Consider the following 22881-nt stretch of genomic DNA (forward strand, 5'->3'; position numbering starts at 1 on the left):
TATTGTTATATTTGCATATTTTACATAATAATAATATAATAATTATTATTTTAATTTTATTGTAATTATTATAATATTTTATTATTTTTAAAATATTTAAATATAAATATAAAATAATAAATAATAATAGCAGATTGCATGACAATTTTACAGATACAATAATACCAGGTGGACTGTTACGTGTAAAATATATAGTCTGCCCCCCCCCCCCCCCCCCCCGTAAATTTTGGCATATCAATGCGTCCCGCGAGTCAAAAAGTTTGCCCACCCCTGATCTAGAATAAAATATTTGTTTCTGCATATATCAAAATAATGCTTTATGGTTTGTGAAACTTGAGGCTGCACTGTCCAGTGATGATATTAATATATATTGACTTTTTTCATGATTACGGAGAGGCCACAGCGGATCTTTTCATGGTCCAACTCCCCTGGCAACATTTTAGAACCATAATGAGTCCAAAAGTTGACCCACTGCCGAATGAGCTCATTTGCTCTATTATACGATATAGGTCATACATTTGATGTCTTCATATCAAATATGACGGAGTGTGACAGGAGAGGTCGGAACGTGACGTCATCATCAGTGGCTCTTGAGATTAAGGTCAGACAGTTCCTCTGCCGTCACAGAAGAAGCCAAAGGTGAGGGTGAGGAATTTAGTGCTCCGGCGTTATGTTTGAGCTCTCCAGCCAGCCGGCACATTGTGGAAGTCCACTAAGGAGAACACTGAAGTTTTCATTCCTTTTTAACGGATCCAGCGTGCATCATGTCGAGAGATATCAGTGTCATCTTGATATTGACAATCACAAAAAAATGTTTTATCTTATGAAAAAATCTTTAGTGTTGAAATTTATTCACCGACTGAGAATTGAACCAGCAACCGTTTGGTTGGAAGACAACCGCTCCTCGACCTGAGCCATGCCACCATACACAGAATGAGTAGAATAATCCAGATAATGTGAAATGTCAAATTAATTCAAGGGGAGACATTGCAATAGTCCATTCATATTCAATGGTCACAGAATTATGGAAAATTTCGGAACTTTTTCCAAAAAAAAGTCCTAATGTCGGCATTGTTTGAAATAATTGAGAAATGTGTGAGCAGTTAATGGACTAAAAACAACAGAAATCATAAATTGTTGAATTGTCTAAATATGTTGACTCATTACATTCTTGCTGCTCCCAACTCCCTTGACATCATCCCTCACTTTTCTCACAATCATAGTTTTTTTTTTATAAATTCACAAATGATTGCACCAATAGAGCTCTCTTTCTCACCATCCATTCTGGTCTTGTACAGGCCTACAATTTTGTCCCTGAGGTCAGCTCTTTGGTCTTGCCCACGGCGGTGTCGAGGTTTGAATGGAAGAGAGTGTTTGTGTGAAAGGTGTCTTTTATCCACATAATGACTTGACATTAGGAGGTTTTCTTAAAGGGACAGTACTAAAATAAAAACTGGCCTGTCAGAGTCAGTTTGCCCAAATACTTACTTCCTACTCCAGTCAAATAAAAATTAATTTCTAAGCTTTATTTAACTTTTTTTTTTTTTACATTTTGTCTCTTGCTGAATCTACCACAAAAATGATGGAGTGTGGCTAAATGTGCTGAATTAGCAAATCCTAATTTACACAGTTTATGTGAGAAATAATGCTTTATGACGGACGGGACTGCGAGACACAAACAGACCCTTCATTCAGGCTTTAATACAAAACAACATTTAATGTTTCATTGCAAATGCATGACAAAATGTCTTTCAATTGTTCCTGGTCTGTGTAGAAACAGATGAAGTGGACATACATGTACAAATAAATAAATCCGTTCTCAGTACAAGCTTTACGCCGCCATTTTCACAGAGCTGCACAGTGTGTTCTCCTGGAACACGGAGGGATCGCACCTCTAGTGAAAGTGATGTCATTGTGGCAGGAAGCCTCAAGTGCAAGCGAGTATATTGCCAAGGGTGGAGTTAAAGGGTCGGAAGGGGTCGATGCAGAGTCTTTGCGGCCTGGTGACTCAGTGCCTGAAGGTGTGAACGTCATTGTGGAGGCTGAGTGAAGGACCTGAAGGTCTGCTGTGTGCGTGGCAGCTGCTCCTGCAGCTGCAGCGTTGGATCCACATGACATTTCTGTAGAAGCTTTCACCGTCCGGGCAAAGGAAGTGCAGCCGCACGGTGCGAGAAAGAGACGGTTTGCAGCAGCGGCCGTCCGTGCAAGATCCACAGGTTCGAGGGCGGTATCGTTGTAGGGTAGAGCATCCAGCAAAGGTGATTTGGACTGGTTCCCGGGGCCGAACAGTTCTCTGACACTTCTTACCCTGCTTTTCCTGAAATACATGGACATGTGGAGGTGTTTCAGTGTGTGTCTCGGTTTTAAGGTCTCGGTTCCTTCGTTTTGGGGTCAGTAGGGAACAAAATGCTAAATGGTTTTTATGATTTTTTAAATGAAACATTTAAAAATTGAGCAATAGCAGATGTGAGACATCATCTCATTTCTATAGTGAGCCAAAAGCTCCTTACCAAAAAATCTGATTGAGAATACAGTAGACCAGGGGTGCTCATTAAGTCGATCACGAGCTACCGGTCGATCGCGGAGGTGGTACTGGTCGATCGCTGGTCGATCGCGGCGTGACATTAAAAAAATATCATCCCAGCATCAATGCCGTCACTTGATTGACATACAGGGCAGCCATTCAGATGACAACTGAATGTTGCCCTTCGGGCGACCAATCAAATCAAACAACGTCTCTAAGTGCAGCAGAACTTACGATGTCAGCCTATCATCCATCCCCGTTACTTGATTGACATACAGGACAACCAGTCAGATGACAACTGAATTTTGACCTTTAGGTCACCGCTCATGCGTAAACAACGATGCAAAGTGCTAAGCTAGTCGGCGAATTGCGAGATTTTAAAGCCCTCGCTAAAGTTTATGGTCACTAAAATGAGTGAAGGAGCTGGACCAAGTAAAAAGGCAAAAACTGGACCAAGTAAAAAGGCAAAAAACATATCACTTCCATACGGATATGGAATATTATACGGATATTGTGATACGGATATTATCCATGACTGATAAACATTTGGAAGTGTGCTTGAGGCTGGCTATCAGCAGCTACTGTCCGGACTATGCATCCCTGGCTGGTTCAATTCAGTGCAAGTCATCAAAGTAAACTCAGGTAATTACAAAAAATGTTAATAGTTAATTATGTGTGTTTTGCAATATTGGCTCATTTGGTTATGTAAGGTACATCAACATACATTGTACGTACAAATAATCCTCAATACATTTGAAAATAAATAGATGTTTTGCATTTTTGTAGTGGGTAGATCATTTTGACTCGGTCATTTTAAAAGTAGCTCGCATGCTGAAAAAGTGTGAGCACCCCTGCAGTAGACCCTCGGTTAGCGTACACCCCGGTTAGTGTGTTTTTTTTAGTTAACTGTGAAAATCATGCCTCGGTTTGTGTACATTTTCCGTTGTCGTGTGATGATGACACTACACCAACCATGGTTCTACAGTACATGGGAACTTGTTAGCATACCCAAATAGCGAGAAGAAGCTCCTGGTCACACTGTCGAATCTGGCACAGCCTGGTTTCTCTGATCATTTGACAGTCTGGGTTGTCATTGGTAACACGACTCGACAGACCCATCCCACATGAGGCGGAGCATTCGGTCCACTCAGTGGTTTGTGGGAAGCAGCTGGACTCCAGCAATGGATCAGATGGGAGGAGTGAATCTGTCACAGAGAAAGAATAAATATATTTAACATCAGTCTTTATAACACCAAATATATCTTTTCAGCGCTGGACTCAGTCACCATGAGGAAAACCGGGGAATGATCCCGGGATGAAAGTAGACAGAAGTTAAAATGTAATTAAAGTGAAAGTTAATCATGTGGAAGTGAGAGTTCAGCTTGTGTGAGTGAGAGCAATACATCTGTCGTGTGTCTCCCAGCTTTTTTTCCTATCAGTCGTATGTAAGTGTTGTGCAACTCTGAGTGTCAAGAAGGTGAAGAAGACTGAAAAGGCAATCGAGACATGTCCCAGTGCTCATTTGCATACAGTATACTGGTTTTATGCATGTGTTGATGTATAAGGGGGTAATGTGGTTGCGTACAGTATGTGTTGCTATGGTAACTACTACACAACGGCGGTATCAATACACACATGATATATGTAACTGCAAGAACGTCAGCTCAAAGCTCAACCAAAACGTCTAACTTTGCTATGAATAATTTCATAAACAGAACACTTGTGTAACAAACTTAGCAGTGTTTGGTAATGGTAATGGTAATGGTAATGGTAATGGTAATGGTAATGGTAATGGTAATGGTAATGGTAATGGTAATGGTAATGGTAATGGTAATGGTAATGGTTTTATTTCATTTGAACATGCATCAGATTCCAATTGAGTGCATCCCATAATCAGTTCCCAGTTCCACATGTCCAAAAGGAGTAGGAACAAGCAAAGCTTATTAAATCCTACCCCTCCATCTGGTACTTTTACAATCACTAACTCTTACATTTGTTCACTTCCTGCTTTCTAATAAATTAAAATTAAAATTAAAATTAAAATTAAAATTAAAATTAAAATTAAAATTAAAATTAAAATTAAAATTAAAATTAAAATTAAAATTAAAATTAAAATTAAAATTAAAATTAAAATTAAAATTAAAATTAAAATTAAAAATTAAATTTTTATTTTTATTTTAATTAAAAATTAAATTTTTATTTTTATTTTAATGGTTAAAAGAAAATTAAAATTAAAATTAAAATTAAAATTAAAATTAAAATTAAAATTAAAATTAAAATTAAAATTAAAATTAAAATTAAATTAAATTAAATTAAATTAAATTAAATTAAATTTAAAATTAAAATTAAAATTAAAATTAATTTTTAATTTTAATTTTAATTTTAATTTTAATTTTAATTTTAATTTTAATTTTAATTTTAATTTTAATTTTAATTTTAATTTTAATTTTAATTTTAATTTTAATTTTAATTTTAATTTTAATTTTAATTTTAATTTTAATTTTAATTTTAATTAAAAGTGTTTCAAATGTACTTCTTCCCTGAGATCATATTTCTCCTCTCTTGTAGAGAAGTATTGGATGACATTTTTAGCTAATTGCTTATTTTTAGCCTTATGCATTATTTTAGCTGTTTGAAGATGAACTATATCAGCAAGTTGAAGTATTTGTCATTTTACAAATAAGGAGTTTGTATGTTCTCTGTAGGCGGCATTATGAATTATCCTTACTGGCCTTCATTTATTTTTTATCTTTATTTATTTATATTTATTATCATTTAGCCAGTGAAGATTGCTTTTATAGTTATGATCCCATATTTCCACACAATAAGTAAGATATGGTAGAAGCAGAGAGCAATAAAGAGTGTGGAGTGATTTCTGATTGAGAACAAATTTAGCTTTGTTGAATATTGAAATATTTCTGTCCACCTTATGTTGTATATTTGGAATATGAGTAATATGAACACTGTCATTCCAGCATGATTCCTCTACCCCTAAGAGGCGGTGAACAAACATCTCTATTGACTCTTATCCAGTAGCAAGCAGGTTTACTTGATACCAAGATTATCCTCGCAGAGAAAAAGCTTACTTATGTTGGATGTGTCTTTTTCTAGAAGCCTCTGGAGGGTTTAAGAGGTTAATGGGCAAGGCAGGCATGAAGGGGAAGGCTGTAAACATCACCTCTGAACACGACTCCTCCGGTGGCTGGCTGGCGAGGCCGTGGCTTGAGTGGCAGCAAGGCACTGATGTGGTTTGGAAGATTCTGAGCGTCCGACAGAAGGATGCGGGGCGGCTCCTCTGGCTCCTCTCTGATGCGGTTGTCATGATGGTCACAAAGCCACTCCTCACAGCAGGCGTCTTGGGGCCTCGCCAGCCGGGGCCGCGGGCATTGCCAGGTGGGCAGGGGGACCCGGTGAGGACAGAGGGGCATGCAGCCCACCACGCCGTTCATACAGGTGCACTGGTGCTGACAGCTGGGCTGGAAGTTCTCGCTGTGTTGGTACAACTGGCCGTTGAACTCACATGGAAGACCTGACGCCTCCGCTGTTATCAGGGACGACACAACACACACGGCAAGGAATTATTAGGACGCAATATGCTTTCTGGATACATAAATAAACATATATTCATCAAAAAGACTAGACTTGTAATACCATATTAGGGGGTGAAACGGTACTTGAATTCCTGATCTGATTTTATAGTACGGAACTTTCAGTCCGGTGGCATAGCGAGTTCCAGAAAAGTACACGTTGTACTTATGAAGAAAAGCCAAAGGAAAGGAACAGGAAGTTAGGGTGACGGGATGTCACACAAGCCGATGGGCTGGGTGTCCCATTTTTGTGCAACTGTACAAGTATGATGTATGGCTATATCACTATATCATCTATATCACTATATCACTATCACTATATCACTATATCACTATATCACTATATCACTATATCACTATATCACTATATCACTATATCACTATATCACTATATCACTATATCAGTATCGCTATATCACTATATCACTATATCACTATATCAGTATCGCTATATCATCTATATCATCTATATCACTATATCACTATATCACTATATCACTATATATAGATATCACTATATCAGTATCGCTATATCATCTATATCACTATATCACTATATCACTATATCAGTATCGCTATATCATCTATATCATCTATATCACTATATCACTATATCACTATATCACTATATCACTATATCACTATATCACTATATCAAGGTTTGTCAAAAATATATTAACTAATTGTTTTGTGGTTGAATATAGCTTATTATTACTCAAAATATGTTTATTGAAACAAATGTAAAATTTTTTAAATATTTAATTTAATTTAATTTAATTTAATTTAATTTAATTTAATTTAATTTAATTTAATTTAATTTAATTTAATTTAATTTAATTTAATTTAATTTAATACAGTTGAATACTAGTATACTAGTATACTAGTTGTAGTATACTACAATACTACAGTTGAATAGCTTATTATTACTCAAAAATATGCTGATTGAATATATTATATTATATTATATTATATTATATTATATTATATTATATTATATTATATTATATTATATTATATTATATTATATTATATTATATTATATTATATTATATTATATTATATTATATTATATTATAAAATAGTTAACATTTGTTTCTATAAGTATACTTTTGAGTAATAATAAGCTGTATTCAACCACAAAACAATTAGTTAATATATTTTTGACAAACATATATATATATATATATATATATATATATACATATAATATTAATATTATATTTAATATAATAATATTTAATATTTAAAAGTACTTAAGGGTATGTAGTATTCTACACTGGTCACTCGATGTTGGGTGAGACGCACAAGCACCAGACTTGATCACCAACTTAGCAGGCTTTTATTGCAGGTTTGAATGAGCTCACGACAGGCACAATAACCTGAGCAATGGCTACTGTTGCCAAACTAAACCCCATCACTTTCTGTCCACCCCCCCCCCCACTCAGCTTCCCTTTAGCACCAGAACACATTCCCATCAACACACGTGAGCATTCATCTTATTTATCTCTGGTATGTCCAATCGTCTGTCATGAAGTCTACTCTATTGGGTAATGGGAGTGGAACAGTGACTATAGGGGTGTTATGTCATGTCTGCAGGGCTCTTATAATGTAAAAAAGAGCTGATGACCAGTTCAGGGCTGATGCTGATGCTGTTGCTTTCAGTCCATCCCATTTGGATGCACGACATGAGTGGACTTTAAACGTGTGAGATGAATCGTGATCTTTCCACTCACCCCGACACAGCCCCCTCTCGGGGTCCCCTCCGGCCCCCAGGTGGCAGCGTAGTCCCTTGATGTGGTCGCAGGGCTGGTTGGCGCTGCAGTCTTCATTGAACTGACGTGCGCATATTTTACAGCAACCACAGCCGTCGCTCACCCAGCTGACCCCTGCTGGGCACCCTTGGGACGAGGGGGCGCAGGAGCACACCGCCGGGCATTCGCCATCAGCCTGGGGGGGGGGGGGGGGGGGCGGGGTCAGACCACAATCTGCGACATACTGTGTGTACAACAGGGGTCTGAAACATGCGGCCCGCGAGCCAAATGTGGTCCACAGGACGCTAGTTTGAGGCCCCCGCCTTGATATGAAAGTTTAATGTTAGTGCGGCCCGCGCAAGTTTGATATGGATGCTGTATGGTATCATGTACCCAGAAAAAATGATTACGTTTGATTCATGTTCATGTTAAAGGTTAAATAACTGTTAATAGTTATCCTCCCTATCCGTGTGGAAGTGGTAAGTTTTTGGCTATTTAAGTTGAAAGGAAATAACTTGAAGGCTACCGTTTAGGTGGCTAGCTCTCTAGTTTGCGAGTTAGCATGTGTCTCAAGACCCTGCAGTTGCGCAATATGTTGTAAATAAAAAGAGTATAAATGTGACTATAGTCGTGTTTTGTCATGTCTACAGGGCTCTAATAATGCTTTGTTCATTTTAATCTGAAAAAAATCATTTGTCTACCCAACAACTATATGTGGTTTTTATTATTTGCCCTTTTATTATTATTATTATTATTATATTTATTTATTACTGATTGATTGATTTTCTTTATTCTTGATTTGTTTATTTATTTTTCATCTTATTTTGTGTAGAAAAATAAAAAGTAAGATATTTGAGAGCAGTGGAATGTTTTATCAGAGCTTTTATTGTAGAAAATCGGAACCAAAGCACTGAAAAAGTTTGTATATTTTTCTGTTTTTAATAAATGCGTTTTTTTGTTTTTTTTTTGTAAAACCTGATGTGGCCCAGTCTCACCCAGACCTTAGCTCCAGTGCCCCCCAGGTAAATCGAGTTTGAGCCCCCTGGTGTCCAGCATGTGTTGAGTGAGTACATCTTACCATCATAGCAGCACTGCAGAGAGCCAGCGTGGACAGGAAGTGATGCAACGTCAGAGGAAGCATCTTTGCTGACGGTTGCGAGAAAGTTGCGTCCAAAGTCCTGCTCGTGAGATAAATCCACAGCATTGAAGTCCACGCGTGTACAGTAGTCGCCTCCGCTGCTGTGGCTCAGCTGGACCTCCCAAAGTGCGTCCACCCAACGGGGGCCGGTACTTATAAATGCCCACGACCCCGCCCCCTCGGGATGCCGGGAGAAAGTGTCCTGAAGGAAGGTGTCATTCCCACGGACGTCTGCAGTCATTGCATATCTAGGTTAACCTGGCAGGCATGTACAGTATGTAATATTTACATTCCGTAGTCTTACGATGCAAAAACTGACGTAATCAATATGTTTCCGCTAAATAACAGGAGCTTTGATTCAAAGGACATAGATAGGAAAAACTATCCTCTATAGGACGTACCGCCTAAGTGCTAGTCAAAGATCCTCTATATGACAGGAGTACTGTGCTGTTTTTTTCGTCAAATGTAATAACTCTACTAAATGATACTAACAATTATATACTAAATTATAATGTAATAATTAAAGATTCCTTTAATGTATTCAAATGATGAATCATATTTTTCCACAAAAAAGTAATAATAATTAATAATAATTAATTAATAATAATTAATAATCTTGTTAAAATCCTCCAAATGCCATCTACACCTTCTCCCTCATTCAAAGAAGAAAGAACAAACAACAACAACCACAAAGATGATTATTTTGTTTCATATTTCATTTGTGGGAAGTTATTACATTTACAGATTTTCACTTTCCCACATATGTCATCATTTCCTGTAAATGTAATAGTTATTACATTTGCAGGAAATTCAGTTATTACGTTTGCAGTAGGCAAATTTTATTTACGTTGGTGGGAAATTTATGACATTTGCGGGATTATTACATTCAAAGCTGCAGATTTGTATTACGTTTGCAGGCAGTTATTACAATGGTGGGCGGTTATTACGTTTGCAGGCGGTTATTACACTGGTGGGCGGTTATTACAATGGTGGGCGGTTATTACACTGGTGGGCGGTTATTACATTTGCAGGCAGTTATTACGTTTGCGGGCGGTTATTACGTTTGTGGGCAGTTATTACGTTTGCGGGCGGTTCTTACGTTTGCGGGCGGTTATTACGTTTGCGGGCGGTTATTACTTTTGCGGGCGGTTATTATGTTTGCGGGCGGTTATTACGTTTGTGGGCGGTTATTACGTTTGTGGGCGGTTATTACGTTTGCGGGCGTTTATTACGTTTGCGGGCGGTTATTACATTTGCGGGCAGTTATTACGTTTGCGGGCGGTTATTACGTTTGCGGGCGTTTATTACGTTTGTGGGCGGTTATTACGTTTGCGGGCGGTTATTACGTTTGCGGCCGGTTATTACAATGGTGGGCGGTTATTACGTTTGCGGGCGGTTATTACGTTTGCGGGCAGTTATTACGTTTGTGGGCAGTTATTACGTTTGTGGGCAGTTATTACGTTTGCAGGTGGTTATTACACTTGCGGGCAGTTATTACAATGACGGGCGGTTATTACGTTTGCGGGCAGTTATTACATTTGCAGGCGGTTATTATGTTTGCGGGCAGTTATTACATTTGCAGGCAGTTATTACGTTTGCGGGCAGTTATTACGTTTGTGGGCGGTTATTATGTTTGCGGGCAGTTATTACAATGACGGGCGGTTATTACGTTTGTGGGCGGTTATTACGTTTACGGGCGGTTATTACATTTGCGGGCGGTTATTACGTTTGCGGGCGGTTATTACGTTTGCGGGCGGTTATTACGTTTGCGGGTGGTTATTACGTTTGCGGGCGGTTATTACATTTGCGGGCGGTTATTACGTTTGAGGGCGGTATTACGTTTGTGGGCAGTTATTACATTTGCGGGTGGTTATTACATTTGTGGGCGGTTATTACGTTTGCGGGCAGTTATTACGTTTGTGGGCAGTTATTACATTTGCGGGTGGTTATTACATTTGTGGGCGGTTATTACGTTTGCGGGCAGTTATTACGTTTGCGGGCGGTTATTACGTTTGCGGGCGGTTATTACGTTTGCGGGCAGTTATTACGCTTGCGGGCAGTTATTACAATGACGGGCGGTTATTACGTTTGCGGGCAGTTATTACGTTTGCGGGCAGTTATTACATTTGCGGGTAGTTATTACATTTGTGGGCAGTTATTACGGTTGCGGGCAGTTATTACATTTGTGGGCAGTTATAACGTTTGTGGGCGGTTATTACGTTTGCGGGTGGTTATTACGTTTGCGGGCGGTTATTACGTTTGCAGGTGGTTATTACGTTTGCGGGCGGTTATTACGTTTGCGGGCGGTTATTACGTTTGCGGGCGGTTATTACGTTTGCAGGTGGTTATTACGTTTGCGGGCGGTTATTACGTTTGCGGGCGGTTATTACGTTTGCGGGCGGTTACTAGGTTTGCGGGCGGTTATTACATTTGCAGGCGGTTATTACATATGCGGGCAGTTATTACGTTTGCAGGTGGTTATTAGGTTTGCGGGCGTAACGCTGGCGTTTGAGTGAAGTCATCCATCTTGGAAAAACACCAGCCGTGATGGAAATGCTGAGCAGGAAAAACTCCTCCATCATTGTGACCACGTTTCACAGCCGCCATGTTGAAATGGAGAAACAACACCACACAGTGTGCTGTGGGACACGCAGCTCAGGACATCCTGTGCCGCCCCCCCCCCCATCCTTTTTCCGAATGGGCCACATTCCAGGAAATACTGGCCTCAGCCTCAGCGTTGGTTTCTCCTGACTGGCATAACTTTCATCCCAAGTGTTTGTCGTGGATTAGTCACCTTGGCTTTCATTTCACTCTTGTAACTTTGACCCCCCCACCCTGTTCCCCTAGTACCAAAACACATGATGGCTCTTATTTATGGAGTAAATGGCTGATTATGTCTACTATATTTGGTAGTACTGTACATTTTATGTTTATTTCATGTTCTCCTAGTGTTCTCCTTCTCTGGCTTCCTCCCACATCACAAAACCATGCATGTTAATTATCCATTGGGATGACTGGGAATGTCAAGGGGGATTTGAATGCCAACCAGTCCAGGGTGTACCCCGCCCAAAGTCACCTGTGGTAGGCTCCAGCATGCCTCCATTTTCCCAATGAGGATTAAGAGCCACGGATGTTACTATTAGGATGTTTTGTGTTGTTCCGGAAGGAAAAGCTGCTTGGGAATTGAGTCTTTATTTGTTCGTTATTGTCCTTTCTGCTTATGGATTATGAGTTCAACTTGACTTCCAGGTGCAAGTTTGAAATCTGACTTCCAGGTGTAGAAGGTTTGGTCTCCACCACCTGGTGCTTGGGTGAGGTCCTCGGTCCAGTCTGTCCAAATCTAGACTGGTTCTGTGTAAATGTCTGCGGTGCGGACACGGGCGACTTTCCCGTCTCTTTCCCGCCTTTCCTGCTCTTGATGTCGCTTCAGTGGAGACACGGCCCGCCGCTTGCCGTCCAAGAGCAGGTGTTGTCACTCGAGTCCAAAGCGGTTGTGTTTCTGTGTGCGTGGAGGACACACACCACGGCGTTTACATAAGCAAACGCCCAGACACCACCCGGGTTTCTCTGAGGGGGGGGCGGCGGCGGTGGTCATCACCTTGATGGGCAACAGCAGAAAGACGGTCCACATTCCACATTCTTGGAATTCCTTGGTCACAAAGGCAGGATGTGTGTCCTGGCCGTGCTGCATCGTCGTCACCACTTTGGGAGCATCCAGCCCGGCCGGAATCTTTCATCCAAAACGTTTGGAGGTCAAACATTGATGCTAATGAAGAAGCGCTCCGGAACGCTGCTTCTCAACCAGGTGCTCCCGCATTTTTCCAGTTATTTGGAAACGAACATCAGGCTTGAACCTTTTGAAGCAATTTGAAACCCCAAGTTCTCCACTGATATACATGACAAATACTTATACTTGGTATTACAGTAATCCAAGACACCGGGTGACAGCAGCTCCCTTTGATACAAAGCAGAGTGGGGGTATTTTCACAGTCATGTTAGGCTTCTGTGTGTCGTTTTGCCGTGTTGGTTTTCATTTTCGCCAACATGTGGAGGAAGGTAGAAATCATCTACAGTATTCTTTACATTCCAAATAATATGTATTATTTTAGAGTCGTCATTCCAACATCAAAAGGACATGTAGGCTGTCTTTTCTCATAGAGTCATAGAGTGGGCGTCTCCCAACCTGGTTGGATCCTCCTTGGTGACCAGATTTGGACACATTTCTGGGATATGTCAACATTCTTTCTCCATTTCAGTTTATCTATATCAGGGGTCTAAAACACGCGGCCCGTGGGCCAAATGTGGCACGCAGGACACTAGTTTGAGGCCCCCGCCTTGATATGAAAGTTTAAGCGCAAGTTTGATATGGATGCTGTATGGTATCATGTACCCAGAAAAAATGATTACGTTTGATTCATGTTCATGTTAAAGGTTAAATAACTGTTAATAGTTATCCTCCCTATCCGTGTGGAAGTGGTAAGTTTTGGGCTATTTAAGTTGAAAGGAAATAACTTGAAGGCTACCGTTTAGGTCGCTAGCTCTCTAGTTTGCGAGTTAGCATGTGTCTCAAGACCCTGCAGTTGCGCAATATGTTGTAAATAAAAAGAGTATAAATGTGACTATAGTCGTGTTTTGTCATGTCTACAGGGCTCTAATAATGCTTTGTTCATTTTAATATGAAAAAAATCATTTGTCTACCCACCAACTATATGTGGTTTTTAAGTTTTTATTATTATTATTATATTTATTTATTACTGATTGATTTTCTTTATTCTTGATTTGTTTATTTATTTTTTTTTATTTTATTTTTTTGTGCAGAAAAATAAAAAGTAAGATATTTGAGAACAGTGGAATGTTTTATCAGAGCTTTTATTGTAGAAAATCGGAACCAAAGCACTGAAAAAGTTTGTATATTTTTCTGTTTTTAATAAATGTGTTGTTTTTTTTTTTTTTAAACCTGATGCGGCCCAGCCTTGCCCAGACCCCAGCTCCAGTGCCCCCCAGGTAAATTGAGTTTGAGACCCCTGATCTATAGCATTCCCACGTGCCATCAAGTTTGCATTCTATGCCTTTTTATAAAATAGAACCTAAAATGTCACACAAACCAAATCCCAGCCTGACAAAACAGAACAACAGTCCAAAGTGAGGTTGCAAGGAGAGCCGTCCACGCCGATGCTGCCTTTTCTGAGGTTTCCTAAACTGTATACGCCATATTTACTACCGTGGAATAAACAAATAAAAGATTTCAAAGGGACTTTAGTGTGGGAGCTGCCGGTATGGCCGACCGACAGAGAGCGTCCTGTTAGCGGTGGAGGAAAGGTGGCACCTCCACACAGCACCGCCTGTGATTCAGCGGGGAAAATGTTATCACAGTCGAGGCGTAAACAGAAAACGTTCCAGGGCTCCCCTTCGGGAACTGGGACACAAACGCATAAAAGCTCACTGTGGCCGAGGCGACTGGAAAGCAGTACGTAGTAAATACAAATGAAGTCAGCATCGGGCATCGTTGGCAGTCGGACGGCTAAACAGGCCCCCTTAGACACCACGCAGTTTCCTTTAGCGGAGCAGTGAGATGGTTTCACCGACACTTCAACCCTTTCTAATTTCACCTAACGAGTCATTCCCTAATCTGACCTTCAACCAGTTGGCTCTTTTGAAAGCTAAAAAGCTGATTTTGTTCTCCCCAACAGTACGAGTCTGTCTACATCCTCAGTCAGGTGTGTCCAAAGTGCGGCCTGATGGCCAATTGTGGCCTGTGGCTGTGTTTTAATTGGCTCCCATCCATCCCATTCATTTTTTATGTCGCTTATCCTCACTAGGCTGAAGCCTATTCCATCTGTCTTGGGGCGAGAGGCGGGGTCCACCCTGGACTGGTGGCCAGCCAATCACAGGGCACATATAGACAAACAACCATTCACACTCACATTCATACCTATAGTCATCCATTCATTTGTTGCAGGCTCACCATGACAGGACTAAGTACTAAGAAGACATGTTGAATAGCGAAGTACAGGCTGAGTAATACTGCATGTACTACATCACAGATGACATCACAACAAACTGCTAAGAAAAAGCACAAAAATGTAAACAATATATTTTTTTATCAAAAGCCCAGCAACACGGGAATTTATTCTATTCCAATCTGTAGTGACGCATCATTGTCTCCCTCTTCTGGACAGAAAATGCTACTGCAATCAGGATTCATGGCGAGTGAGGCAGACTTTGGTGTTTTTGATAATAATAATACAGGTTTACTCATTGAGATGATGACATGGAAAATAAGAGAATCTTTTACTTGGGTAGAAATAAGAAATAAGAAAAACAACCTTTTATTTCTTTTAAAACATTTGTGGTCTTACCTTTTATCCTGTATGAAGTACAGAAGTTCCTTATTTATGAATATTTTTGTAAATAAATAATTAGATGTAAAACAACCCCTTGTGTTGTGGTATAATTGTTTAGATCTGTCAACACAGCTGTCACAAAAGCAAAACATGACAAAAAAAAGCTGTTTCTTCAAGGGTCGCGGGGGTGCTGGAGCCTATCCCAGCTGTCTTCGTGCAAGAGGCGGGGTATTTCTTTTCCTAGCTTAGCGCATGTCAAGCCAAACAAAGCGTAATGTGTAATATTCAAAGTGCGGCCATTTTTAGTCATTTACGGTTACATTATTGGAACTTTAGGTTTGAATCTGGCACCCTTAAGAACTAAGAATGGTTGTAGATGTCGTGCTACAATATTGGTTCTACTTTGGGGTTTTGGGGGTTTTTATACAGGGCGCCACTGAAGCGAGTAAAAAAGTCGCTCACATAGTTCCCACCCAAATAGCGAAAGAGGAAGAAACTCTGAAAGCCGCCTGAAGCGTGACACAGAAAGACAAGAGGAGAGGAAGTGGAAAGCAGCAGCAGAGTTCATCCAAAAACAGTAAATATCTCCTTCACCGACGGGTAAGATCTCGCTTGGTTTGGAGGAAACTTTTACATTGTTTGTCTGTTATTGTGATAAATGACATGTATTTATCATATATGTCTGACTTTTGAAGAAAAAAAATTTTTTTGTTTTGGATTTTCTCATTATTTGCCAACGTTAAGACTAGATTTGGATTTTTTTTAGTTCACAAATCTTACAATAACTAATAATTAAAGGTAATACTACATGTAAAACTTTGTAAACTAGGGAGTAAAGACAGGAAATGGCGTATCATCACAATGATGTTCTCTTTTTGCTTTGTCGACATCTTGTTTCAGGTTTCCACGGAATCGTCTCACCATGACTAACAGCTGCCTGAAGTGTTTAAAGTACACCATGTGTGTTGCCAACTTCCTTTGTTTTGTACGTACAAATACTCTACTATACCTTTCAGCAGTACATATGTACAAAGCGTACTTCATTGTAAAGAGAAATACTTCTAAATACTGCTTTCACTTCCTCAAGCGAGAAGAACCGTAGGAGACATTTCTCACGATTCTTCTAAAATACCGTAGATGACCGTTGGCAACGCCACAAATCAAAAGTTTTTATCATTTTTCAATTTTTGAAAACAATTCTAAATGATAAATAGATGGAAGAAATGAACATTTAAGGTTACTTTGACCTTCACTGAAGTCCTAATTGTTGACAAAGACACAATGACACCACCTGTGTGTTTTGCCGTGAGTTATTTCTCAAATTCAAGTACTGTTTCTCATCGTCTTTGTCAAAATACTGACATTTGTGCAACTTTCCTTGGCTCCATTTTGGTTTATTTTGTGACTGCGATCGAAAAAGAAAAGTAAAGGCTTGAGGTGAGAAAGAAATTCGGAAATTGGGAAATAACTCACGGCAAAACACGAAGGTGGTGTCAGGGTTGATCTCGTGTTTTTCAGTCTTCAACGAAGGTAAAAGTAACCTTTTATTTATCTCTTTCATTCTTCACTTATGTATATGCTTTTAGATTTCTGTAGTTTTTTGTATGTAAAATTATTGGAAAATTATTTTTAAAAAAGCCAAAACATTTTGGTCTTCCTCAAATGGATGAATTGGATTTCCAAGATTTCGGTTTGATTCTGACTTTCTTTCGGATTCATGACTTGAACAAAGGGTCCACTTTTGTGTCTCACATCAACTATGGTGCGTTCAAGGACAACCGAACCAAGTGAAAAATGCCCACTTTTGATGAAAAAACATTGTCAGTGAAGTAAAAATGTACATTTTGAATCAGTTGTCCACGTATTTTGATTCCACGCCGTGCTTTCCAGATATGCGGCGTGGCTGTGATGGGCTTTGGCATCTTCATGATGGTCAACTTCAAACTGGCGGCTCTCACGCCTTCGCTGGCCAGCTTTAATGTTGCCAACTTGCTGCTCATCAGTGGCATCGTCATCACGTGCGTTTCCTTCCTGGGCTTCCTGGGCGCTCTGAAGGAGAACCGCTGTCTACTGTTGACGGTAGCACGCCCACGCGTTATGTCATGTGATCTAGATCTTCATAAACATATTCTTTATGGGTGGCTGTGAACGCTCTGGTTGAACCTTGCATTTAAATCATACACATTTGCATACTCAAGACATACTTTATATGTATATGTAAAGGTATATGTAAATATGTACATGTACAGGTATATGTATATGTATATGTACGCTGATGATACAGAGCAGACTCACATGCCCAGACGTTTGCCTTCATGTTTGCTAAATACAAGGATGAAGAGTCTTGAACCAGTCTTTAAAAATTAAAAATTAAAAATTAAAAATTAAAAATTAAAAATTAAAAATTAAAAATTAAAAATTAAAAATTAAAAATTAAAAATTAAAAATTAAAAATTAAAAATTAAAAATTAAAAACATTAATAAAAAAACTTAAACTATATTAGGAAAGCAGGAAGTGAACAAATGTAACAGTTATATATATCACTATATTGACACGTACTATGGTACCCATTATATCATTGGATGCTCAAGATGAAAAAAATAAATGAAAAATGAAAAATGAAAAATGAAAAATGAATTAAAAATTAAAAATTAAAAATTAAAAATTAAAAATTAAAAATTAAAAATTAAAAATTAAAAATTAAAAATTAAAAATTAAAAATTAAAAATTAAAAAATAAAAAATTAAAAATAAAAAATAAAAATTAAAAATTAAAAATTAAAAATTAAAAATTAAAAATTAAAAATTAAAAACATTAATAAAAAACTTAAACTATATTAAGAAAGCAGGAAGTGAACAAATGTAACAGTTATATATATCACTATATTGACACGTACTATGGTACCCATTATGTCATTGGATGCTCAAGATGAAAAAAATAAATGAAAAATGAAAAATGAAAAATGAAAAATAAAAAATGAAAAATGAATTAAAAATTAAAATGTTGATTTGGCTGTGAACGCTCTGGTTGAACCTTGCATTTAAATCATACACATTTGCATACTCAATACATACTTTATATGTATATGTATATGTATATGTAAAGGTATATGTCCATGTACAGGTATATGTATATGTATATGTATATGTATATGTATATGTATATGTATATGTATATGTATATGTATATGTACGCTGATGATGCAGAGCAGACTCACATGCCCAGGCGTTTGCCTTCATGTTTGCTAAATACAAGGATGAAGAGTCTTGAACCAGTCTTATTAAATTAAATTAAAAATTAAAAATTAAAAATTAAAAATTAAAAATTAAAAATTAAAAATTAAAAATTAAAAATTAAAAATTAAAAATTAAAAATTAAAAACTAAAAATTAAAAATTAAAAATTAAAAATTAAAAATTAAAAATTAAAAACATTAATAAAAAAACAAACTATATTAGGAAAGCAGGAAGTGAACAAATGTAACAGTTATATATATCACTATATTGACACGTACTATGGTACCCATTATGTCATTGGATGCTCAAGATGAAAAAAATAAATGAAAAATGAAAAATGAAAAATGAATTAAAAATTAAAAATTAAAAATTAAAAATTAAAAATTAAAAATTAAAAATTAAAAATTAAAAACATTAATAAAAAACTTAAACTATATTAAGAAAGCAGGACGTGAACAAATCTAACAGTTATATATATCACTATATTGACACGTACTATGGTACCCATTATATCATTGGATGCTCAAGATGAAAAAAATAAATGAAAAATGAAAAATGAATTAAAAATTAAAAATAAAAAATAAAAAATAAAAAATTAAAAATTAAAAATTAAAAATTAAAAATTAAAAATTAAAAATGAAAAATGAAAAATGAAAAATGAAAAATGAAAAATGAAAAATGAAAAATGAAAAATGAAAAATGAAAAATGAAAAATTAAAAATTAAAAATTAAAAATTAAAAATTAAAAATTAAAAATTAAAAATTAAAAATTAAAAAATCTTAAACTATATTAGGAAAGCAGGAAGTGAACAAATGTAACAGTTAGTGATTGTAAAAGTACCAGATGGAGGGGTAGGATTTAATAAGCTTTGCTTCTTCCTACTCCTTTTGGACATGTGGAACTGGGAACTAATTATGGGATGCACTCAATTGGAATCGGATGCATGTTCAAATGAAATAAAACCATTACCATTACCATTACCATTACCATTACCATTACCATTACCATTACCATTCTATTACCATTACCATTACCATTACCATTACCATTACCATGAATGAGGTATGGTGGAGGACTAGTTTTGAGGAGAAATGAGGCTTCTAGTCTTGAGCAGATAATCCTAGCAAGTCATTGTGAAATAAGCGTGTATCTCAGCAGGAATCCATATGTATGCTTGTGTATCATTTCGTAACGTGTGTGTGTGTGTTTGTGTGTGTGTGTGTGTGTGTTTGTGTGTGTGTGTTGTCAGTTCTTCCTGATGCTCTTCTTCCTTCTGCTGGTGGAGCTGACAGCCGCCTGCTTGCTTCTGATGCACGAGCACCAGGTAAGGCCGTGTAAGGTCGGGCACACGTGCACGGATGTAATCAGATGACGGGCACGTTGGTCTCATGGTTTAGATCTCTGCGTGGGTGGAGAAGGACCTGAACGAAGGTTTGGCGCAAGCAAAAGGAAAAAAACCGGATGAGTTTCTCAGCGAATGGGATCTGGTTCAGGAAACGGTAGGACAGGAACTCCTCCCAACGAATCCTTCTTGTCATTGCAGCTTCTGATGGACGTCTTTCTCTGAATCTTCTAGTTTGATTGCTGCGGGGTTCACAATGTGTCAGACTGGGGGGACGTTCCCAACGTTCCCAAATCCTGCTGCATCTCCCAATGTTCAATGTACAGATCCAAGGTACTCAGCTGCCCTACGGAACACATTTATAGCAACACACAGTACTAGGCTCTTAAAATGCGTATTACATCTACTATATTGGGTCATGGGAATGTAAAGGTGACTATAGGGGTGTTATGTCATGTCTAGAGAGCTCTAATAATGTTAAAGATTGTATTTAGAAGCTTGTAAATATGTTTTCTATGCCATAACTCCAAACATATTCCATTCATAAATAAGGAATCCTACTTAGTGGACATTCACTGATCATGGTGGACTTTGGAACCAACTAAGTGTGATAAACGAGGGAATCTGAAAAATACTATATACCTATACTGTGATGAATACATGAATATTGTGTGTATGACTTTGCTTTTGGTTCGCAGGGCTGTTTGGACCGGCTGAAAAACTGGTTTGAAGAAAATTTCCTCAGCACTGGGATTTCTGTCATTGTGCTTTGCGTTATCGAGGTAAAGTAACATTCTTTGAACGCAAAAGTATTGCAGTAAAAACTACACTGCGGTTCACCTTTTGCTGATTTTTGAAAGTGCAATTTTCTTTTTTTTTTTTATCAGTGTATGAATGTGCATGATGTTCTGCATCATTGTGGTGTATTGTGGTGCTCTGATGCATGTGTTTTATTGTATTTGTATTGCATATTAGCACACAATAGCAGATGTGGAGAGGGATTACTGTACTATTACTGTCAGTACACGTCAATAAGTACGCCGGTTTGATCGTCAGCTGCCATTATTTCAAGTTAGTCCCTCCTCCTCCAAGATGGCGACTATTGCGGATGGTTAAGTGGTCACTCACCATTTTGAGTGTACTGCATTTTGCCGTATTTGCACTCTAAATTAGACTAAGGTGTAAAGTAGCAAGTACAAAGTAGCAACATACAGTACTAGGCTCTTAAAATGCGTATTACATCTACTATATTGGCTAATAGGAATGTCAAGGTGACTATAGGGGTGTTATGTCATGTCTAGAGGGCTCTAATAATATTAAAGATTGCATTTAGACGCTTGTAAACATGTTTTCTATGCCATAACTCCAAACATATTCCATTCATGAATAATGAATCCTAGCCTGACGTTGTTGATGTTTGGTTTTGTGTTTTGGTGCCAGGTGTTGGGGATGTGCTTCGCCATGACGCTCTTCTGCCACATCAGCAGCTCTGGGCTGGGCTACAAGTTGTAGAGGAAGGTGTCCCAATATTGCGTAGCATCAGTTGTTCAATACGGCTGACTTTATGACGTTTGGCACATCTTGAAGCTTGAAGGTTGGCTTGTTGACTTGATCATTCACACGTTCATGCATCTTTAATAAATAGCCTCCATTTTGTCTCTTATGATATAATATGCTTAATATGTGTCTTCCCCTTTTTAATATCGTTTGGTGATAAAAAAAATAAATGTTGGTTCCGTTCCCATTCACACTATGAAATATGGCAAAGTTATTTCTTTTTGTAACCAAATTGATTGTCAGCAGTTCCTATGGATTCTTAAAGTACATCCAAAAGTATTTGTTCCTAGAGTACACCATCAGTACTCTGTCACAGGTTAAGAGTTTTAGCCCATATTAGGGATTATTGTGCCTGCTGTGAGATCTTTCAAACTTGAAAAACAGCACCATCAAGTCAAAATGCATATTTAAGCAGGAAACAGCACAATTTATGAAAAAAACAGTATTTTTGAAAATATAATGACATGTACTAAGGGCAATATTCCATTACAGAAAGGCTGTTGTTTACAAGTTGAAATATGCAATCAACAACGAGAGTAAAAATGTCAGCAACAGATCAATTTATTTTTAGAATAAACCCTGCAATATCTTAGGACAAAAAAAACAACTACTAAGATCTCCATGACACTTTCAAATAATTTTGTTCTTTTCCATCACACAAAAAAAATAGAAATAAGTAACTTCTTAATAAAAAATGTAACTGTACACAGTAGAATATTTATTGCAAACGGAACAACCCTGGCACCCCAGAAAGGTGGAAATATTGCAGCTCACCTCCAGATACGAATTTATAGAAATCCTACTGCTCTTCAGACATGAAGGACATTCCCAAGAGCGACCATTTGTAGTCCTGCTATTGTTGAAATGTTCTAAGTACTATTACAGTATTTTGCTAAGTCCAAGTGTTGTGAAAAGTGGATTGAGGAGGAGCAGACGGTACCAGTGGCCTGCTGGAACATGTGATCCGCATCACCTCGCATTTAGCTCACCTCCGAGAGCTGCAGGCACAACACAGTTAAGACGTTCATAAATAAAAGGACAAGGGGCTCTCTAAAACCTGGGACAAATTCCCTCACTAAAACCACATCCAATTTCACGACTCCGCCAATAAACGCTTAGTACACATGGTACTCATGGAAAGCGTTGACTTTTTTTTTAGCCTCCACATTTTCTCATCAAAACGCTCCATGACGACAACGCAACAGAAATATTCCCATCCGCGAAGATGCAAATCGAGCTCAGATGCGTCCAGCTCACGTCTCTCCAAATGGAGTTGACCACAGGTGGACCACAGGTGGACCACAGGTGGACCACAGGTGGACCACAGGTGGACCACAGGTGGACCACAGGTGGACCACAGGTGGACCACAGGTGGACCACAGGTGGACCACAGGTGGACCA

At 38.1% G+C, this 22881-nt stretch overlaps 2 protein-coding genes across 2 annotated transcripts; one reads left to right on the forward strand and one right to left on the reverse strand.

The window, feature by feature from the left end:
- Positions 1-1764: 1764 nt before the first annotated feature.
- Positions 1765-9352, reverse strand: LOC131128487 (CCN family member 1-like). The gene is made up of 5 exons (XM_058071382.1): positions 8941-9352; positions 7845-8058; positions 5703-6065; positions 3533-3729; positions 1765-2317 (listed from the first exon to the last, which is right to left on the reverse strand). The coding sequence occupies exons 1-5, from the start codon at positions 9064-9066 to the stop codon at positions 2009-2011; spliced, it is 1209 nt and encodes a 402-aa protein (XP_057927365.1). The 5' UTR covers positions 9067-9352; the 3' UTR covers positions 1765-2008.
- Positions 9353-15855: 6503 nt separating this feature from the next.
- Positions 15856-21954, forward strand: zgc:64051 (leukocyte surface antigen CD53). Its single transcript, XM_058071017.1, has 8 exons — positions 15856-15944; positions 16245-16329; positions 17235-17423; positions 19831-19905; positions 19979-20080; positions 20158-20256; positions 20622-20705; positions 21364-21954. Exons 2-8 carry the CDS (start codon positions 16267-16269, stop codon positions 21433-21435), a joined length of 684 nt encoding a protein of 227 aa, XP_057927000.1. The 5' UTR covers positions 15856-15944; positions 16245-16266; the 3' UTR covers positions 21436-21954.
- Positions 21955-22881: the final 927 nt, after the last annotated feature.

Source organism: Doryrhamphus excisus, chromosome 4 (genome assembly GCF_030265055.1).
Source record: "Doryrhamphus excisus isolate RoL2022-K1 chromosome 4, RoL_Dexc_1.0, whole genome shotgun sequence".
NCBI lineage: Eukaryota > Metazoa > Chordata > Actinopteri > Syngnathiformes > Syngnathidae > Doryrhamphus > Doryrhamphus excisus.